Source organism: Annulohypoxylon maeteangense (genome assembly GCF_022496945.1).
Source record: "Annulohypoxylon maeteangense strain CBS 123835 unplaced genomic scaffold GGS22scaffold_9, whole genome shotgun sequence".
Taxonomy (NCBI): domain Eukaryota; kingdom Fungi; phylum Ascomycota; class Sordariomycetes; order Xylariales; family Hypoxylaceae; genus Annulohypoxylon; species Annulohypoxylon maeteangense.
The window spans coordinates 659007-677551 of NW_025953256.1; the positions used below are offsets into that span (position 1 = coordinate 659007).

At 47.6% G+C, this 18545-nt stretch overlaps 6 protein-coding genes across 6 annotated transcripts; 2 read left to right on the top strand and 4 right to left on the bottom strand.

Annotated features, from left to right (window-relative positions):
- The first annotated feature begins 893 nt into the window (after nt 1–893).
- GGS22DRAFT_145902 (MFS general substrate transporter) lies at nt 894–3526 on the top strand. The gene is made up of 7 exons (XM_047958883.1): nt 894–1549; nt 1604–1641; nt 1690–2543; nt 2602–2659; nt 2709–3121; nt 3187–3234; nt 3291–3526. The coding sequence occupies exons 1-7, from the start codon at nt 1284–1286 to the stop codon at nt 3489–3491; spliced, it is 1878 nt and encodes a 625-aa protein (XP_047818530.1). The 5' UTR covers nt 894–1283; the 3' UTR covers nt 3492–3526.
- Nucleotides 3527–5283: 1757 nt separating this feature from the next.
- GGS22DRAFT_145935 (ras family protein) lies at nt 5284–6692 on the bottom strand. Its single transcript, XM_047958884.1, has 5 exons — nt 6564–6692; nt 6114–6237; nt 6010–6057; nt 5725–5952; nt 5284–5620 (listed from the first exon to the last, which is right to left on the bottom strand). Exons 1-5 carry the CDS (start codon nt 6572–6574, stop codon nt 5423–5425), a joined length of 609 nt encoding a protein of 202 aa, XP_047818531.1. The 5' UTR covers nt 6575–6692; the 3' UTR covers nt 5284–5422.
- Nucleotides 6693–7628: 936 nt separating this feature from the next.
- GGS22DRAFT_145950 (uncharacterized protein) lies at nt 7629–9083 on the top strand. Its single transcript, XM_047958886.1, has 2 exons — nt 7629–8273; nt 8328–9083. Exons 1-2 carry the CDS (start codon nt 8000–8002, stop codon nt 8948–8950), a joined length of 897 nt encoding a protein of 298 aa, XP_047818532.1. The 5' UTR covers nt 7629–7999; the 3' UTR covers nt 8951–9083.
- GGS22DRAFT_145947 (uncharacterized protein) lies at nt 9084–10583 on the bottom strand. Its single transcript, XM_047958885.1, has one exon. The coding sequence runs from the start codon at nt 10252–10254 to the stop codon at nt 9217–9219; it is 1038 nt and encodes a 345-aa protein (XP_047818533.1). The 5' UTR covers nt 10255–10583; the 3' UTR covers nt 9084–9216.
- Nucleotides 10584–10756: 173 nt separating this feature from the next.
- On the bottom strand, nt 10757–14936 carry GGS22DRAFT_164128 (uncharacterized protein). Its single transcript, XM_047961483.1, has 2 exons — nt 12305–14936; nt 10757–12252 (listed from the first exon to the last, which is right to left on the bottom strand). The coding sequence occupies exons 1-2, from the start codon at nt 14476–14478 to the stop codon at nt 11196–11198; spliced, it is 3231 nt and encodes a 1076-aa protein (XP_047818534.1). The 5' UTR covers nt 14479–14936; the 3' UTR covers nt 10757–11195.
- Nucleotides 14937–17179: 2243 nt separating this feature from the next.
- On the bottom strand, nt 17180–18480 carry GGS22DRAFT_188912 (WD40 repeat-like protein; the record flags this gene model as incomplete). The annotated part of the gene is made up of 3 exons (XM_047964780.1): nt 17180–18154; nt 18212–18377; nt 18440–18480. 3 exons carry the CDS (start codon nt 18478–18480, stop codon nt 17180–17182), a joined length of 1182 nt encoding a protein of 393 aa, XP_047818535.1.
- Between the last annotated feature and the right edge of the window lie 65 nt (nt 18481–18545).

An 18545-nucleotide genomic window follows, 5' to 3' on the forward strand; every position in this document is an offset into this window, starting at 1 on the left:
CACTTGACATAAGACGGAAACTAGGTTATTCCGGATTAGATATTCCATCGAAGCCTCGATGATAATGGAACAACTTCTAACTGGAAGAGATGAGGTGGTGGCTTGGTGGCTTGTTTTTCACCACTTGATGAAATCATCACTCAGTACTATATCCGAAGGAAATATCCAACCTCGTTATCGTATAATAAACCGAGGTAAATGGTATGTTGCCGCGAATATGTCTCTATCTGAAACATCCTTAAGAGTCTTCGTTTATAGAGGAATATCTCGAAGATGCATTGAAGATAGAAATCGTAAGTTGAGAATCCATCCTATGATAGCGCATGAAGATAGTCCGGTGGCTTGAGTGTTTCGCAGAGACAAAAAGTCCAAGTGAGGCAGCCAACTAAAAAAATAAGACCGAGATACGTATGCTCAGCTGTCTACGTCTTTGATGACTGCATTTATAGCATGACTGACATGTCCCTTTCTTGAAGCTCCAAGTTTGAGAGTTCCAAGTTGATAGGAGATAAAAGCGAATGCGAGAGTTCAAAGTCGAGAGTCAAATCGAAACAGCCCTATGGATCTTAGAGTTCGGCACTAAGTTCTGGGGCTACTCAGTATTTGGGGCTATGTCAGGTACCTGGGTACTAGTTATAGGCCTATCAGGTTTATCATTACATCAGCCACGCTCACAGGTAGGTGCTACCTAGTACCTAACATCTATAAAGCGGGTATTATAATCATTTCTGGCATTTTCACTGGCAGTGTTACAAGCCAGGAAGGATTTAAGGTGAGGCTCGAGCTTCTGGAATTCTCCTTCCAAGGATGTTTCAAACGAATCGTCTTCTTCCTCGCACTCGCTTATTTCACCATTCCGTGCTGTTGGACCTTCACATACCCGCCAAGGAGGCACAGGGTAACATTATCAGTCAAAGATCAACTCTGCTATAACAATCTGGCCATTGGCATCACTCGATTATTCAACGGCACTAGATGACTTCAGCCTCCAAAGCCATCGCATTGGTTTCAAAACAAGCGGGAATGACTTCCATTAATGCATCATACCCACAATGGACAGCTCGTTTCCGGCACCTGTTCCGGGGGCCAAGCCGGTGTCGACTCAGAATTAGTAACTGCGTTGGGAATATATAGGACAATATGGTCACTTCGTTATGTTGGGTAGGTATTTGTATTGATATAATAGGGCCCAGGCTTTCTAATCAAAGTTACTTTACTTTACAAGACTATTTCTGTGGATTATCTGTGTTTTTTTATAAGCTACAAACCGATAGATAATCAACATGTTGATCGATATAGCAGCCAAAAGGGTCTCCGCAAAGACGAGACTATGTATACACGAAAGACACAAGTTACGACAAGAACACCAAGATGCCGCTCAGATGAACGTCACGACTACTATCACAGCCGGCGAATCTACCGACCCGATTTATAGGAGCAAGAACTGCCCTCAGTGCAAGGCTGAGGAGAAAGCAGCCAACAAGTACCGATGGAAGCTCATCTTATGCCTGATTCTTCCTTATGCTCTTCAAGCCCTTGACGTCACAATGTACGAGGAACTCATCTAGTTCACATGCAATCATGATACTAACCAGTACAACAGCGTCGCGAGTGCCTTACCATGGATTGCCGCCGACTTTGGTACGAGCCCCTATCCCTCTCTCACACACAATAACTAACAACCCTCAGGCGAAATCGCCCAACTAAACTGGATAATCTCCGCCTTCAACCTAACCTCGGCAGCCTTCATCCCCTTCTGGGCGCAAATGGCCGACATATTCGGGCGGCACTGGGCGCTGCAACTCAGCTCCCTCACCATGCTCATCGGCAGCGCCATCTGCACCGCCGTGCCCACCACCGCCTTCGGCGCCTTCCTGCTCGGTCGCGCGCTGCAGGGGATCGCCTGCGCGGGTCTCAACACCATCATCCGCGCCATCATGGCGGATAAAGTGTCTTTGAAAGAAAACGCTAGAAACTGGACTTTGTTCGCGTTCACGGGGGGCATGTGTTATGGTATTGGTCCCGTTATTGGTGGGTACCTTACTGCGGCGAACTGGAGATGGTGTTTTGGGATTAATCTGCCTATTGCGTTCCTCGGCGTGTTGATTGTCTTTTTCTTTCTGAGGAGGGATTTGTTGGGTCCCCAGCCTATTCCTGAACTCAATGAGTCTGAAGCCGGTCGGAGAGAACGGTTTGCCCGACGTCTTGCGACTATTGATATTGGTGGCCAGTTGTTGTTCTTGTTCGGTTTCGGGTTGATCATCCTGGCTTTGACGTGGGCGGGCGCGACGTATGATTGGGACGATGCTGCTGTGCTCGTTCCTATCATTGTTGGTGTGTTGTTGGCGTGTGCTTGGCTATACTACGAATACTCGATGTCGGTTGGCGTGTTGTCCCACAAGTTGTCATTTCAAAGGCCTATGTTGCCTTGGAATGTTGTGAAGAACCGCAACGTTAGCCTCCTGTGCTACATCAACTTTGCTACGGGGATGGCTATGTATAGTGTCCTCTACTTCGTCGACATCTACTTCACGATCGTGAAGGTATGTGGCCATCTGAGAAAGTCCACTCTATAGTATCCAGTTACTAATGTTCCTTTAGGGGTTCCTTTCTGATAAAGCCGGTGTTCAGCTATTGTTCTATACCCCTGGACTTGGTGGTAAGTTAAATCAGACCCTTACTACACTTGACATAGCTAATGTTTATAGTTGGCGTGTATCTCTCCATGGTATTATGCAACATTTGGCCTCGACAGACGTTTTGGCCCTTATTAATCGGATCTGTAATTGAAGCAGTCGGTGTCGGCATGATGGCATGGGCTCTATACTTCGAAAACACCGCCACCATCTATGGGATGATGGCGCTTACGGGTGCCGGCACAGGGTTGCGATTTATGCCCGGCAGTCTTCACGCTGTCGGATTCTTCCCCGACCATATCGCTACTGTAATTTCTATCATGGGCGTAGCTACGACGTTTGGCGGCACTTTGGCTCTCACGATCATGTCTACCGTTTTTAACAATACCTCGGGTCTTACAAGCGATTCTCCCATCTCAAAAAATTACGATGCCTTGAAGACTCTCCCAGAAGAGATCAAGCTCCAGATCGTCGACGGTGTCAGGGTAAGTTCTTGTTACAATTTTCAAGCAAAGATATCCGTGACTCAGATTGACTAACTGTTGCACAGAAAGGTATTACTTGGGCGTTCGTTTCATTGACTCCTTTTATGGTCATAGTAAGTCCTTCTACATTTTAGCCCCTTGCTAATTCGCGATGCTAACCCATCAATAGTGTGTCGTTGCCTCATTATGCTTAGGCAATGTAACTATCTCTAAGGAAGATAATGCTGAAGAATCCGGTCACCACCTAACGCACGGAAGCTATCTACTCGCTCTGATAAAGGGGAAAGGTCACCGGGAAGAGAACGTAAATTTGGAAATGGGTGAGAGAGGGAGTTCAGAGCCTCTCAGATATCAAGATCGCTTTGATTAGGCTCGAGGAAACTTGGGCATTTAGTCTAGCATCTGTTGCTATGTTGGAGTATTTGGGGACGTTTTCGAATTATGATACCCTGTGAGCGAAGGCGTTTATCCCATTATGCAGATATGAGAGGAGTGTTAGGTTTTCTAGAATAGATTGTCTACGATTTATAATCACGTGTAGTCGAAATATTGCAATGGATAAGTACATTATCGTACAGTGAATATTGTCAAGACGACGACGCGTCAGTCGCGTCAGGTGGTCAAGGCTTCCTGTCCACTTCCGAAGTTAAACATATATACCTAAAGAAGTTGCCTAATCTCCAACAAATATGGCGGCTCACCAACATATCCACTGTGGTCAGTTGAGTTGATGCCTCAGACACGTACTCTTTCCCAGAAATGCCCACCCTGCAATGGGTGGTGGTCTAGGGTTCGAATCTTGGCCGTGCCAGGACCTTCAAAGGTTGTTCGCAAAGAAATATCCAACGAGCGGAGGCGCAGTAGCTTAGGAGCCATATACCTAAGGCTGGGCCCTGAGGACGATTACCCGATTTCGTCTTTTTGCCTTTTTGTTTTTCTATGTCGATGCATGCTGTCGCCGCCACCAGCCATGCCTGAATCCTACCCATTTTCTTGTAGATATCGACTAGAACATACCCTTGTCCAAACTGCCAACAATATTTTACACATCTCCTAGTATGTTGTCGGTACGAGTTAGGTCTCCCGAGCAAAGTGGGTAAATACCCCTTAACCTAGTATCTATCAACCTTTACCAGGGTGAACACCGCCGCAGAATCATACCTATACTATATTTAAATTCTTCAACACCAGGATATATTTTTGGAACCCCATCTACCAGCATAACAGACTTTCGGTCGAGTTTACCTCATTGTGCTCAATCTCCTACCTCGCCGTCGCCAAGGCAAATCAATCAGCGGCACAGCATACCAGGTTATCTAAGCCACCCGCCCAACAACCAACACCCGTCGTCGAAGATACATGATGACGTAAATGGAATATGCGCCGAAGGACCCATATTCCTTACCTAATATAGCTACCTATTAACAACGTCGATGGTATTGTATATATGATGTCACAGTTAACCTTACCTTAGGCATAGACCAGACATCCAGAGCAGTTAGACATACCCCTGGCTAAGGTTGCTACTAATAAGATCTACGCATGCATCAAAAGGTCAAACCGCACGCTCGCTACGTCAAAACACACACACAAGTCTAAAATCACCGATAGATAATATACCCTAATCTCTGTGCACAAGTCTGTATGATTAAGTTACCCTCCGATTTACAAGCAAAGAACGCGTGACACCGTAAAAAAAAAAATCAGAAAGCAAGGAAAACGAGAGCAAATGACGATAGGTCGTGATGATACGTCGAAACAATCCCTCCACTATCCATCATTCTCTCGATTCCCTCCCCTTCGCCGGTCATTGGAAAATACACACAAAACGTAGAATTCATTTCTTTCTTTCATTCTCTCCACCCGCAGGAAAATGCCATAGGTTTCTAAAGAAGCAACCGCACATAGATTCTAGTACAAACAGGCTTCGCCCGAGTAGTCATGAGAGAAATATCACATTAGTACGTAACTCGACGAGAAGAAGGCAGCCTGCTGCTGCTACGCCACCCTCCTCGAACCATTAGATGAACCCGCTCTCTCTCACACACACATGCTATAATTCGTGGGGGATTCACCGAGGAACGAAATGAATTCGGTGAACAATCTCGGCGGTTGGGTTGGATCCAAGTGAAGTGAACATTCATCTATCCGCGGTCAAAAGCGAAAAGTTAAACACATCCCACCTCCTTGCCATCCTGACCATATGCATCATGCCTTTACTGCCAGTCCGTCCCAGGAAATCGGAAATCAAAAATGCATGTGAGGATTGCTGATCGTACGAGGGTATCATTATTCGCTGCCTTAGCAGCAGCCACCGCTGTTTCCGCTGGACACGCTGTGTCCGGGTCCGACTTGAACACCAGGCTTGGTGTTTGTGGTGGCCTGCGATCCCATCCTCTCCTTGATCTGTCGGGCCATGGTCAAGAAAGCTTGCTCGACGTTGGAAGCGTTCTTGGCTGACGTCTCGAGGAAAGGAATGCCGAGGCTGTCAGCGAATTCCTATGGGTTCGGTTAGTGATTATGATATATAATTTGATTACTTAGTTCACAAAAAATGACCAGCTGACAAGGCTGTGGGATTAATGTGATGCATGGCTACGTACCTTGGCAACGGTGTACTCGACAACCTTCTTGTCCGACATATCGCTCTTGTTACCTACGAGCAGCTTGTTAACGCCCTCAGTAGCGTATCGGTCGATCTCTTGTAGCCACTGCTTGACGTTGTTGAAGCTGTCCATGTCGGTGACATCGTAGACAACGCAGATACCGTGGGCGCCTCGGTAGTAGGACGATGTAATGGTTCGGAATCGCTCTTGTCCAGCAGTATCCCACTATACCAAAGTAAGCAAATGCCTAAATAATCATGAGGTCGAGGCTCTGGATCTTACAATCTGTAGCTTCACGGTCTTGCCATCGAGTTCGATAGTTCGGATTTTCTAGATATAGTCAGCACTAAGATAATGATGTCATCCTTAGATAGATCTCGACGTACAAAGTCAACACCGATGGTTGAGATGTACGACTCGGTGTAGGTGTCGTCGGCAAATCGCAACAGAAGACAAGACTTTCCAACACCGGAATCACCGATGAGGAGGAGCTTGAAGAGATAATCGTATCTGCGGGGACGGCGAGTTAGTTGGGGTGCAGGAGCAAGCAAAACTTCATTGAGCTTGGCTTGGTTGGCTGGACGAAGGCCATGAACTTGTGGATTATGATAGTACGCCATATTTATCGAATATGTTGAGATGTTTGAAGTGTTCCGAGTACGGTTTTTGGATTATTGATCAAGGTTCGGGGTGATGCATCTCAAAAGGTGGTGGTGGTTGCTGGGAGAATGAGTCAGGAAAAGGGTGTACACTAGGAGTCATGTTTGTTAGTACCATCTTCGAGGTTGTTGTCGCTAGGCGACACGGTGAAAGGGTGTAGGGGGAAAACATACTACTCAGGATTCATCTTGGCGGGAGTGAATGCGCTGCCTCAAGAAGAAGACAACAAACAATAGGGTCGGAATAGGCGGTCGCTGATAAGCGAGGAGAGGTAGGTAGACGAGCTTAGGCTGAAGGCTGAATGGATGAAGATGAATGAAGATGGCGGCGAGTTTGCGAAATAGATTAGGACTTGAGATGATGTAAAAGGAAGGATGCGTCTTTGGCGTAAATGGTAGTAGGTAGTTTGGTAGTTCCAAGGGTTTAGTTTGGTAGATGTAGAAAGAGAATTGAGACAAGCCGCAGGCGGAAGCCACAGTGCTTCACCGTATCTAATGTATCGAAGTACCTTGGATGTTCCAGAGTCCGCGATGCACAGACCACAATTTGGACAGGTGGACTTGGTGCTGGGTGGTAGGCTAGTATCCCAAGCTTCTAGGTACTTGGTAGCCGCTGGAGTTTAACTTGCTAGCTGCTAACGTAAGTCGGTCTAGCCACCCGACCTAATCACGAGGCGCAAGCTTTAAGAGGTACTTTAAAGGTACTTTCATATCAAGCGTCATCGGCATCTTAGTATGTTTCAAGGCAACAACCAGTGGATAGACTTGACAAGTGCAAACGAATGATTGGCAAGTGACAATATTTTCTAAATATCAACCCCTAACTCATATTTCCATCATTCAGATTTCTTCCTTCTTCTCATGTTTCAATGTTGTTGTCTCCCAACAAAGACTATCTCAACCACTGCAACATCGACACTTGGATGTGTGACTTGAAACTTGAACAACAAATTCATTATATAATGTAACGATGTAGTTACTTGTGCAGGTTATGTATAAAATACATTGATAGCGAGAAAGGAAAATAAAGAGAATCCCGGATTTATGTATGATAGAGATGATATCGGTAAGATCCGGTTCCCGGTTCGGTGCAATGTACCAATAAACTCGTCGTCATTATTATCAACCCCTCGAAACAGACTTCTAGAAGATTGTACCTAGCAGACTTGAGTAGATCAATGTACCAACACGCCAACGGTACCTAAGAGATCCTTTTTTTCCTTCGCAAATAGTCAGCCGAGGAAGAGATAGAACTGTATTTAGAAAAGAATGATCAGAGACATCAGCTGAATTAAGTAACTGGCCGGTGGGTTCCGGGGTGAGAAGGGGAAGAACAGTGTGGATCCCCTGTCTCCCACATCTTCGGCACAGTTTAAGTGGAACCCCGCTATTTTCAGCATATCGGTACTACCGTTCCAGGGCCTACTTAAAAATTAATCCCCAAAAGAAGCTTCACTTACATCATACCAATTTTTCTACCTATTATGTATTTTCTCGTACATTCCTACTCGCACCCAACCCTTTGCGAATTAACAGCAAGCTCACAAGAACCAGCCTAAATCGAATTCATGAATCTTTAACTTCACTAACCCCGCCATCGAGGTCCCGGACACATGTCCCTCCCAACTAGCGTCGTCCGAGCGCAGTCAAACGCCGTGAGCAAAGCTACCCTGCGTGTACTTCCGCCTATAGTATACGCCGCATCCTCATCTTCTGTGTGCGCTACGACACCGACAATAGCATCGAAGTCCACTTTCACCATATCAAACCTATCTTCACATCAGGAATTACCTCCAGTATGGTTCAATTCCTCATTCCCGAGGTTCGATATCCCGTTTTCGGATGGAAGAGAGCCTGAGAGTGAACGAAAGGTAAAACTGGGAAAAAGTGAGCTTTCCGTCTACACCTCCGGTCTCTGGACATTACACTAACAATATCTAGCTCTACGCATTCTCCAAGAACGACTTCCAACCCTGTTACAATCCCCGCTACCACAAGAGATACTATCCCCTCATATCTCTCTCCACCTATTCCCCACGACACATCCGTATCTACCAACAGTATCCGGTAGAGTTGCATACATAGCAGCATTATGGACGTCTCCATTAGTTTGGAACCGAGTTCCCATAATCGGCAACGTACAGCTCGAAATCCTATCTGAGCGGATGGTCAGCCAACCGTATTACTCCTCCCCAAAACGACCCGAAGCGTTCGGGGAACAGCTAGTCGTCAAATGGAGAACAGCCGGCAGCAAGTCAAAAGACGGTACATTGACCACCAAAGAAGATGGCGAACAAAAGCTCGACGATATCCTGAGAGGGACCCTAAGACTAGGAGAGAAAAAGACATTTACCGGCCTATTCATCTTCGAATTCGACAAGGATGCCCGAGTGATAAGCCACACGATCGAGCACGTAGACGAGCACGGAGACTGGGAGAAGGGCTTAGGCGCCAAAGTCGTAGGTCTGACAGATTGGCTCCTAGGCGGCATCAAAGGGCGATCAGACGGCGGCGCCCCCGCGTTATGCGAAATTTTCGGCAAGGATAAGAAAAACGGGAGGTAGATTGTGATTCAAGCGGTTATAGAGGGGAGTCTGATTGCTTTACCAAATTTTGGAGGAAGTTCGTTTTCAGGTCGTTGTAGTCCGCGATGTACATATGTACCATTAAATGTCGCCCTAGTATCATCCAGTCACCACTCAACCTAAGAGGAGGGCCGTGTATATAGACGATATAAACCAATAAATCATTTCGAACCAGCTCCAAGTTCAGCTATCAATCACTCCTCGCTCCTCTAGCAGACGCTATCTATACCCATCCATCTACCCATCTATGAACCATCTCTAACAGCTCTAACCGGCAACGCAACACGGTCCGGCAAATCCACCTCTCGGACCAACTCAAACCTCACCCTCGCCAACTTCGACGTGACAATCGACCCACGATACCAATCCCTCCAAATCCTCTGCACAACATTAACCTCCTCCCCCTTTCCCCCTCCCCGTCCCTCACACCCAACCCTAACCAACGGCCCCTCCCCACCCACAAGCGCATGCGTCAGCTCATCCCGCGGCACAACCGCAACCAACACGGTCTCCACGCCCGCAAACCTATCCACGACGTGGAACAGAGCCCCGAAAATATGCTGCGACCCGCTCTCCCCGTACCCCAGCGCCGCGAACGCGACGGCCAGGCGCTTGACGCGGACCGCTTCCTCGCGCGCGAGGAAGTACACGGTCGGGCTGTTGAAGCCGAAGCTGTCGCACGGCTCGAGGTCGCCTAGGAGGTAGACGGTGTCGGTGGCGAAGGAGAACCAGACGCTTGGGGGGGAGCGGGAGGGGGGTTCTGGGCGGGTTTGGGGATTGGGATTGGAATTGGGAGTGGGGGTTAAATTGGGATTCGAGTTAAAAGGAGAAGGAGAAGGAGAAGCAGGAAACGAAGGCAAGCGCGGGAACGGATTCGCCAACAACCCCGGCGGGACCTTCCAGCGGAACGCGGGCTCGTAGTGTTTCAGCGCCAGATAGCGCGATTCGCGGTTCACGAGCAGCAGGACCGGGGTTTTGGCCGGGGGGTCGCAGTGGCAGAGCGAGCGCGCGCTGCTCCAGGGGTCCTCGAGGCCGTCTTCGGACGCTGGCGGCGCTTCGGCGTCGAGACATGTTATGCCGACTATGCGCGGCGCGAGGAGGTATTCCCATATTTTGAGACGTAGCTCTATGGGCAGGTTCGGGAAGAGGGGGAATACGCCGCCGTGGATGTGCAGGCCTGCTTGTGTTAGGGCTTGCGCTCTGCCGCTTTCTAGGCCGTCGCTTAGGACGCTGAATTTGAGGGAGAAGCGTGGGCGCGTTGGAGGGGGCTGGGGGGACGCCATGGCGTTGTGGTGGGCGTGCTGGCTGCGACGTGAGAGGTTGTGGCCGGGAGAGGCGTATGCGGGATTGTGGGACACTTCCGCTCCGGTTGGGAGAACTGCCGAGGTAAGAGGGGTTGGAATTCCAAGATCTCGTCTCGTCACCTCATTTCACTGGGACATAATACCAAAAAAAAAATTAAACGAGATTTGTGATATTGAGATGAGTAATAGTGAAGGCAGTGAGGAAGAATGTAAATGGGGTTGAGTTAAGTGAGTTATGCTTATACTTGAGTGAGTTTATTTTCTAAGTGAAGTGGGATGAACGCCTACGTGGTACATGGTGAGACGTGAGATAATGATAGCGGGGGTTTTCGCTTATATAAGCCCCTGAGTCTGCATAGGTAGTCTATTTCGTAAACCAGATCGATCTTCGATCTTGTTATCATCTTCTTTACATGAAATTTCAATAATCTGTCTTTTATCACTTTTTAAAATACCAGTATTAACCAACGATGTAAAGATATCTCATATTATTCTCAAGGCAAGTCAGGATTTTGGACTACGATATAGGTAATACAGAGTAGTTCAGCCTAACTGCAAGCCCCGACTAGAACAGCCTTCGCCCCCGCCCCCATTTAGCTTCAATACAAGTTCAACAAGTACAAATGAACAGGCGCGTGTGCCCAGAAGATATCGCGATCGTAACTCTTTCTCAATCGTCATCGTCAGCCGGAGATCCCGTCTCCTTTCAGATGTATACGAGAAGGCCCCCTCTTACACTCGAGCGAGACACAAATTTTGTTACAGAATGAATCAAGATAATAAAATACTTATATGGAAACGTATCCGGCTTTTCTGTCTTTGTGAGGCTCGGTGTCGAAAGTATAGAAAATAAAAATGAGAAAAAGAAGAGTTGTATGAGGGCAGGTGTGTAGTAAGTATCCCCACGAGAGCAGAGCTTTCTAAGTCGCGAGACCCAGCCACTTCAGCGCTTTCCGACTACTCCCTTTTCTCGGTCCGTTCTCTCTTCCATATAGAGGCATATACTTGCGCTCCTCCGCAGCGAAGTAATCGTCCTCCTCATCCCAGTAGTCCTGGTATACGGAGGTTGTATCAGCACGTATCGAAGCGTTGTCCAAGTCCGCTTCCCTCCCAAGCATATGACGCAGCTTGTTCCGCTGGCTTCGCATCGACTTCATCGTACGGCTGCTCTTGATGGTCTCTGATATAGATCCCTTAGATGACTTTAGCTGTGCTTCACGTGTCGACTCTATGACTCGATGCTTATGCTTCGGAGGGGGTAGGGGAGGAGCAGCTTCATATTCTTCGGTTGCCTGTTTCTGGAAGCCCATGATGGCGGCTGCGTTGGATAGCGGAGCGGAATCTTGGGCCGGGTTGATTAGGGGCGTTTGTGCTAACGGTCTTCCCTGAGATCCGCGCCTGGAACCTCGTCTCATCTCTCCATCTATCTGTGTCGAGGCCCTGGGAGCTACTCCATCCGGAATGTAGAACGTTGAGATATCAATGAGGATTTGCCATATCGTGGATATCAGAGTAGCGATCTCAGACTCGCTAGCTGACGATGTAAGAAGCCAATTGGCCTTTGAGAATGAAGGCGACTCTGCTTGCTTCATCTCAATGGGGGTGTGGAGAGTTGCTCCCGTTCTCGTACTAATCGTCGATATTTTGGACTTTGAATTCATGCGTAGATGGGTATTTCTCCGTGTAGGGATCTTAACTCCGGAGTTCAACTTCGGGTCTATGTCTTCGGAGTATAGAATCCCTGCGACCCTTAGTAGGTCCGAACCCACCAATCGCTGCAACGAAAGGACGGTTGATAAATGTTCGGGAGGATATTCGAGCAAAAGGAATCGGGTTGCCGAATGAGCAGCCATATACGTCTCTAGGTGTGGTATGATTAATGTTGCTAAGAGCAGCGGGTTGGTGAATGGGTTGTCTTGAGTTTGGTTGGCTAGCGGCTGTGAAGTGAAGGCTTGCATAGCGCTGGCGATGAGGTACCTTTGAGATCTAATTAGCAACACGATGCATAAGATTCTGATTAAATACTAACCTTAAATCTAGCCTTCCGCTTCGGGTCACCCCATTCGGCTTCGTGCCGAGCTTTTCTAAGGAACCGCTAATGGCGGCGAGAAAATCCTTGTCAACGCCTTGTTGTGCTCCGATGGCAACGATGAGATCGACTTTTCGTTTCCGATGTATGACAGTGCCCGAGTCCGATTCACGAAACACGGGTTTCCAGAGACTGCTAAGTTCCGGAAGCAAAGGGAAGTTAAACTGGTGATAACCTGTATCTTCTGGTGGGAAGTAGATATTCAGAATCGATCGTAGGGAGTTTTGCATTCCTACAGCTGTTCTACAATTTGTCGTGGTAAAATCGTGGAAGCACTTCTCTGGCTTCCGTGCAGCCAATGGCGGGGTTGTAGCTGGGGTTGGTGGCGTCGTAGGTCTGTGATTATGTCTACCATGATTGGGCAACAAGCCATGAGATGAACATGAGTACTTTCCGTACGCGAAGGGATCATAGTCATCGGGATCTAGGTGACAAGCAGGTGATACTTCTGCATGCTTGACGTAGCTTCTTCGTCTTCGGTCAACGAGTGGAATGCTCCGCGGGCTCAAACTGTCGGACTGATCAAGGTTCTTTTCGGCTGTTGCTTCATGTGGCGACGAGGATATCGGGTATGTCCCTTCTCGGAAAGCTTGGATCATCGCTTCTAACCGTCTATCTGGTTGATCAGCCTTGAAAAGTATTACTAGATTTTCGACCATGGGCAGAACCGCCTCAAAAGGCACATCCGGGTCGAGTTCGAAACTGTCATCTAAATCGATAGATGAAGAATCTTCCATGTCTGCCTCAGGGGATATGAGAATAGTAAGTTCGGGCTCGGGCTCGGTCGTCGTGGCTCGATCTACATAGCTGCTCGTGGTACTCGTGCCAACGTCTACGTAAGACAGTGGCCGTCGTGCTTGATCTAGCTTGAGAGGGGATGGGGGGTTTCGCCTGACCATAGATCTTTTCGGCGTGCTAAATGTCGGTCTCGGGATATCGGTGGTGAACTTGTGACGAGGGGATCGTGGAGATAGTGGCGACCGCGGCAAGGGCGTTGTTGGCGTTTCGCGCCATATTGGACTATTTATCGTGCTTGTAGGTCTCGAGCGAGGTGGTTGTGGAAAGCTACATAGTAGAATGTCCTGGTTGCGTATAGCGCTGGAGTATATTCGATCCACGGACTTCGTTTTCTTATGAGCAGTGGTTGAGACCGAATGCCGAACATCGATGACAAGGGCTTCGCATATCGCTGGTGTTTCGGGCATCGAGTCATCAAACTTGAAAGACATAGGACTCGACACGTCGATGGTTGCGGGCGACAACGGCTTCCTATAACTCTCCTCCGCTATCTGACATGGGGAATTCGGTTGGCTTTTTAATTCGTTTACTCGGGATCCGGCCGGATACAATGATCGCCGAGAATTCCTTCGGTTCTCATGTGTGGTATAGCTCCGGCGAGGGGTTTGAGGTAAGCTTGGGTCGAAGGAGTTTCTCTTTTGCCATTTGCGAGCCCCGAATATGTAAAAAGGGGTTGCGTTCTGATAGTCATCAACCACTCGATAAATCGGCGTGCTCGAGCTTCGACGTCGAGGTCCATGTGTAAGGTCAACTTCGGTACTCGTTTGCAAGAATGCGGTTTGAATATCAAGAGCGTCAGCTGCTCTCATAGCTTCCGAAACTGGGTCGATGGCTATCTCGCCATGCATTCCATTTAGCTGTCGATTGGCAACCCCTATTTGGGACGACCTGAACTTTAGACTTGCTTTACGTGGTTTGGATAATCCAGCGATGCCATTTCGAACGAGCTTAATAAATATTCGTTCGGCTTTTTCGAAATCCCCATTGGTGACATATTCGCTGATGTCGGATACACATTCCATCTGGGCACTTGCTGTGCCCCCGTTCATGAAAACCAGTCGTTTGTTGCTCGGTGTAGAGTCTCGCAAGAATGCGTGCGCCATCTCGGCTCTGTCGCGACATGCCTTATGCACCGCTAGGATTCGCGACCTAGCATCGAAGGGAGCATCTAGGTTCTCTTCTTTCAAGAAGTAGCGTAGTGGTGGTATGATCAAGATGTTTGGTGAGCTTGGAAGTAGTCGAAGTTGAGTTGACACGGTATCCTGCGGCCCCTCAAATGCAACCAAGCTACCGTGATATTGAGGTGTCATGCCCATCGTGACGTGAGACACTCTACGGGTCTCATAACGTAGATTTTACCGTAAGTTCGAATCGATAGGAGAAATCATTCGGCGTGTTATAGGTACTAGCTAACAGTACGAATAAAACTTATCGTGAATTATAAGTAGTAGCTCGCATAGCGCTCACGTTAGACATCCATCAGGATAGTTGGAATATGAAAATCCACTCCTTTGATGGAAGGTTTAAGAGACTGGCGAGAATAGAATGTAGCTCGCGGTAAGCTATCCGAGCCAAATAGCGGCTGTTGTGAGAGAATTGACTTATAGGGCTCGAGATATCAACATAACCGACGATGATTCTGGGGTGAAGAATTCCGGTGAGACATGGGAAGGATTGAGACCTCGCTTTTCACATAGACGAACCGTGGGGGATATTGTTACAGGTACGGCCGAGATGGCGCATACGATTTCAGAATAGAAAAACACATATGAGGATGAAGAGTAAAGAAACCGTAATAAAGTTAAAGGCGAGGAGATATCGTCTCGGTGTGGTAGATACCTACCTGTTTAGGAGACATTCCTCAGTTGAGAGGTATCTTCGAACTTTGTACCCGGTACAACAGGACATTGTGTCTTAGAACAAAAGCACTGTGGCTGTAAGTTAGGCAAGTAACTGCATTGCTTCTAATGTACATCTCATACAGAGGTGGAGAAGATCGCGGATAGCAGCATGGAGAGAAATGTTGATGCGGCATGGCTAGCAGGGTTGGATTCCCAGAGGTAGACGAAATGTCTAAGATCGAAACCATACTACAATTCATCCTAACCTGGTAAGCCGAGGGATGAGCGCTGCAAGCTATTGAACTAGACCAAAAGGGAGCTCCGGACATCTGGACTCGAGATGTCAGTTTAATGAAGATAAACTTTAGCGTTTTTGGCGTTGAATAAGGACAATGACAGGCCAACGGCTACTCGGAATTCCGTGTGCCTGCCCAAGTGAAGCAGGTTGCCGTTGATCGTTGACGTTATGAGAATGGAGTAACTCAAGATGACAAGCAAACGGAGTTCCTTGTTTGTTACTATGAAGACCTAAGAAATGATTTAGTATTCCCAACCTACCTAATACTTGCTATTTCCACACATGTTCAAATTTAGACTGTGTCCAAAATTGATTAATAACGATATGAGTTCCATTATTGATGACTGCATTCTCACCATAGGTGGGTTGCAATACTTACCATCTGTGTATGTTTGACGCCAGATGGAGAAGAAAACACCCATGTACCAAGGTTCAGACGAACTATGAACTTTGACCTTGCTTCTCTTCGGGCATTGGAAAAGTCAATTGGATAATTCGGCGACCCATCCTGCCAGGAGAATATTGTGGCTGCAGAGGGGAAGGGAAGGGAAGGAAAAGAAAAAGCAATTCCACATCGTGTTCAGAACCTCAAGAGTTAAACTTCCTCGGGCGCCGACCTCCACCTAGTATTCAAAAATGAATTAGCGCTAATACGTAGGTAAGAAGCAACAGTCTGATGTTCATAAAGGCTAATATCAACCTTATTCGCCACGGGAGTCGTGTTCGTACAGCCGTACATTTATTAGACGAACGGCCCTCTGCATGAGACTTATGTGGCCGCCCACTCGGTCAACTCAGGCAGTCAGGATAGCAAACCAGCCACGTCCCTCATCTGCCTTACCCTTATTGGATCCTCCTTTGATATCCTTCAGTTTAATTGGATCATGGGGGTTTTGCTTCTTCTGTGGCTTTTCTTACTGACCGCCAAGGGGCTCCTTTCACTAACGGCCGAGAATTTATATTGCGAATTGATAGATCATGAAAGCCACTGGAGATTCAATTTAGAATGGCTTGATTTCGATCTGGGGGTTCCTTGACTTGAACTTGATGCTACTCGTCATATTGTATTGGTTCTGTATTGGTTCTCGATGCCAAGATGAAAACGGCAGGATTTTCGTAAAAAAGCAAAAAGGAAGATACCGATTGTCCGGTCCGCACCCACATGAATCATTTGCATGTTCACCAACAACGTGCTTCGTCTAGTATCTATCCCACATTGTTAAGTAAATGTTCGTATTGTGTTATGCCGATGAGCGAAGACGTCTGTATTGAGGTATCTCCAGCCGAGATTCGAGTTTAGCATTGCTTTATTCGGTCTGGCCGGTGGGACTCAGAAGAGAAAAAGCGGTTGGCGGCAGATCGAAGGTTCCTTACGGAAATCAGTGAGGTTCGTATACTTTCGCATAGATCCTGCTCATGGCAAAGATAATTCCTTACAATAACCCTTGAAAAGTAAGTTAGAGACACGATCAGCCTTGAAGATAGTGGCTAACTTCAACTCATTGTAGAACTTTTGATTGCCCCTGTTTCTACCTCATACGCTGTAACCCTTGGGCGTTCGGTATAGGTCTAACAATGGAATTCGAACGGGTAGCACGAGATTAAGGTTTCAGGAGACGTTCTTCAATAGTTGTCGCGTGGCTAAGCTCACCAAATCTCCAAGGTTCTTCGAGGTGAGACTAGCTTCCCGCTCGTACGGCCGACAGCCGCATATCTATTATCTTTCGCCCTATGCATGAAGGATTTTAGGAACGCAGGTTGTTTATGCGTGTCTCATATTTTCGCGTTTCTCTAGTCTTGGTCCCGGTTATAAAATAGGAATTGTTAGGTACTGAATGAGTTCATGGCGATCTCCTTGACAATGTAGATGTTAGGTGGTTAATCATCATCCTCCATTAATGCTGCGAGTTCAGCTTCTTCCTCAACTGTCATCAGCCCCTTCTCTTGTTTAGCTGGAGTTTCCTTCACGATCCCCTTAGCCTTGTCTTCTTTCTCCTTGTTGATCTTATCGAGTTCAACTTGGTCAAGTGACCATGTCCGCACGGTACCATCGATGGACACAGAAACAATCCTTCTACCTCCTTCGAGGATGACTAGGTCGGTAACCTCGTCGTAATGGCCCTCGAGAGTGCTATACAGCTTACCCGACGCGCGATTCCAGACCTTAACATCCTCGTCTCTCCCAGCAGTAATTATCCATTGATCAGTCACAGCGACAGCTCTCACGTGATCGCCGTGATTAATAGAATCGTCGGTAGCAAAGCCCTTGATCCGTGATAGACACTTGGCTGTGCCATCTCCACTTGATGTCCATAGGTCAACTTCTTCACCTTCACTATCGAATACCAGCTTATATACCGTAGTATCATGCTCCAATATGGCGTGTCGTATAGCACCAGGCTCATCTGGCGATGTTTCTTTGATCTGTTCAAAGCCATCCAGTCGAATTCGCCATCGGCGGATATGAGGGTCGCTACTTGCGCTGACGAGTATAACCTCATCAGGGCTAAACTGTACTGGATCAATGACAAGGTCCTGAACAGCCATCATCGACACAGCTAGGTCTTGTAGTAGATGAAGACGAGACCCTGTCTCAACATCCCAGACAATGATTTTCTTGTCCGCGCCGCCGCTGATTAATACGTCCTTTCCACCAAGTTTCGTCGATACGACGGCTTTGACGAAGTCTGTGTGACCACTATATTTGCGGCCCGGAGTCCTAGACGACAAGTCCCAGGACCAGACATCCTTATCCCAAGAGCCGGCAAATAGTGTTTTGTTGCCAGACCCGCCGACGGAAATACATGTTACTGGTGCCGATGGTCCTCGAAATACCTGCTTCGTATCCGATGTCTATAGTCGTCGGGTTAAAATTCATGTTTTCAACGAGGCGTTGTTTTCATAACTTACATCAACATTTACCCTGCGGACTGAGCCGGCAGATTCCGCAATGAGGACGGATGAGGGGCTAGTAGGATCCGGTATAGCAGCCAATAACTTTGACTTCAACACAACGGGGTTTCCATTTTTATTGCCAGCTTTCGCCTCCCGTCTTTCTCTCTTGGCTTGTTCGGCGCTATTAGAAATCCGTTAAAACTAGGGGACTTCTTGAATTGAGGTCCTTTTTAGATATCTTACTCGGTTTGGAAGAATTGGTCTGGCGATGTCCCTTTATGCATGATGACGACTTTGAAGTGGGATGGCACTTAGGGGCTGAAGGAATAAGCAAAGTTGGTGTGATATT

Bases quoted from the DNA above. Each gene is read 5' to 3' on its own strand.
- GGS22DRAFT_145935 (XM_047958884.1), bottom strand. The intron at 5,953-6,009 runs GTAAGATCCAGA...ACTTTGGTATAG, and splicing joins AGACCGTGAAGCTACAGATT to TGGGATACTGCTGGACAAGA. The intron at 5,621-5,724 runs GTACGTAGCCAT...CCGAACCCATAG, and splicing joins TCGAGTACACCGTTGCCAAG to GAATTCGCTGACAGCCTCGG.
- GGS22DRAFT_145947 (XM_047958885.1), bottom strand. From the start codon at position 10,254: ATGGCGTCCCCCCAGCCCCCTCCAACGCGCCCACGCTTCTCCCTCAAA.
- GGS22DRAFT_145950 (XM_047958886.1), top strand. From the start codon at position 8,000: ATGTCCCTCCCAACTAGCGTCGTCCGAGCGCAGTCAAACGCCGTGAGC. The intron at 8,274-8,327 runs GTGAGCTTTCCG...AACAATATCTAG, and splicing joins AAAGGTAAAACTGGGAAAAA to CTCTACGCATTCTCCAAGAA.
- GGS22DRAFT_164128 (XM_047961483.1), bottom strand. From the start codon at position 14,478: ATGGGCATGACACCTCAATATCACGGTAGCTTGGTTGCATTTGAGGGG. The intron at 12,253-12,304 runs GTTAGTATTTAA...TAGATCTCAAAG, and splicing joins AGCGGAAGGCTAGATTTAAG to GTACCTCATCGCCAGCGCTA.
- GGS22DRAFT_145902 (XM_047958883.1), top strand. From the start codon at position 1,284: ATGTTGATCGATATAGCAGCCAAAAGGGTCTCCGCAAAGACGAGACTA. The intron at 1,642-1,689 runs GTACGAGCCCCT...AACAACCCTCAG, and splicing joins ATGGATTGCCGCCGACTTTG to GCGAAATCGCCCAACTAAAC. The intron at 3,122-3,186 runs GTAAGTTCTTGT...ACTGTTGCACAG, and splicing joins AGATCGTCGACGGTGTCAGG to AAAGGTATTACTTGGGCGTT.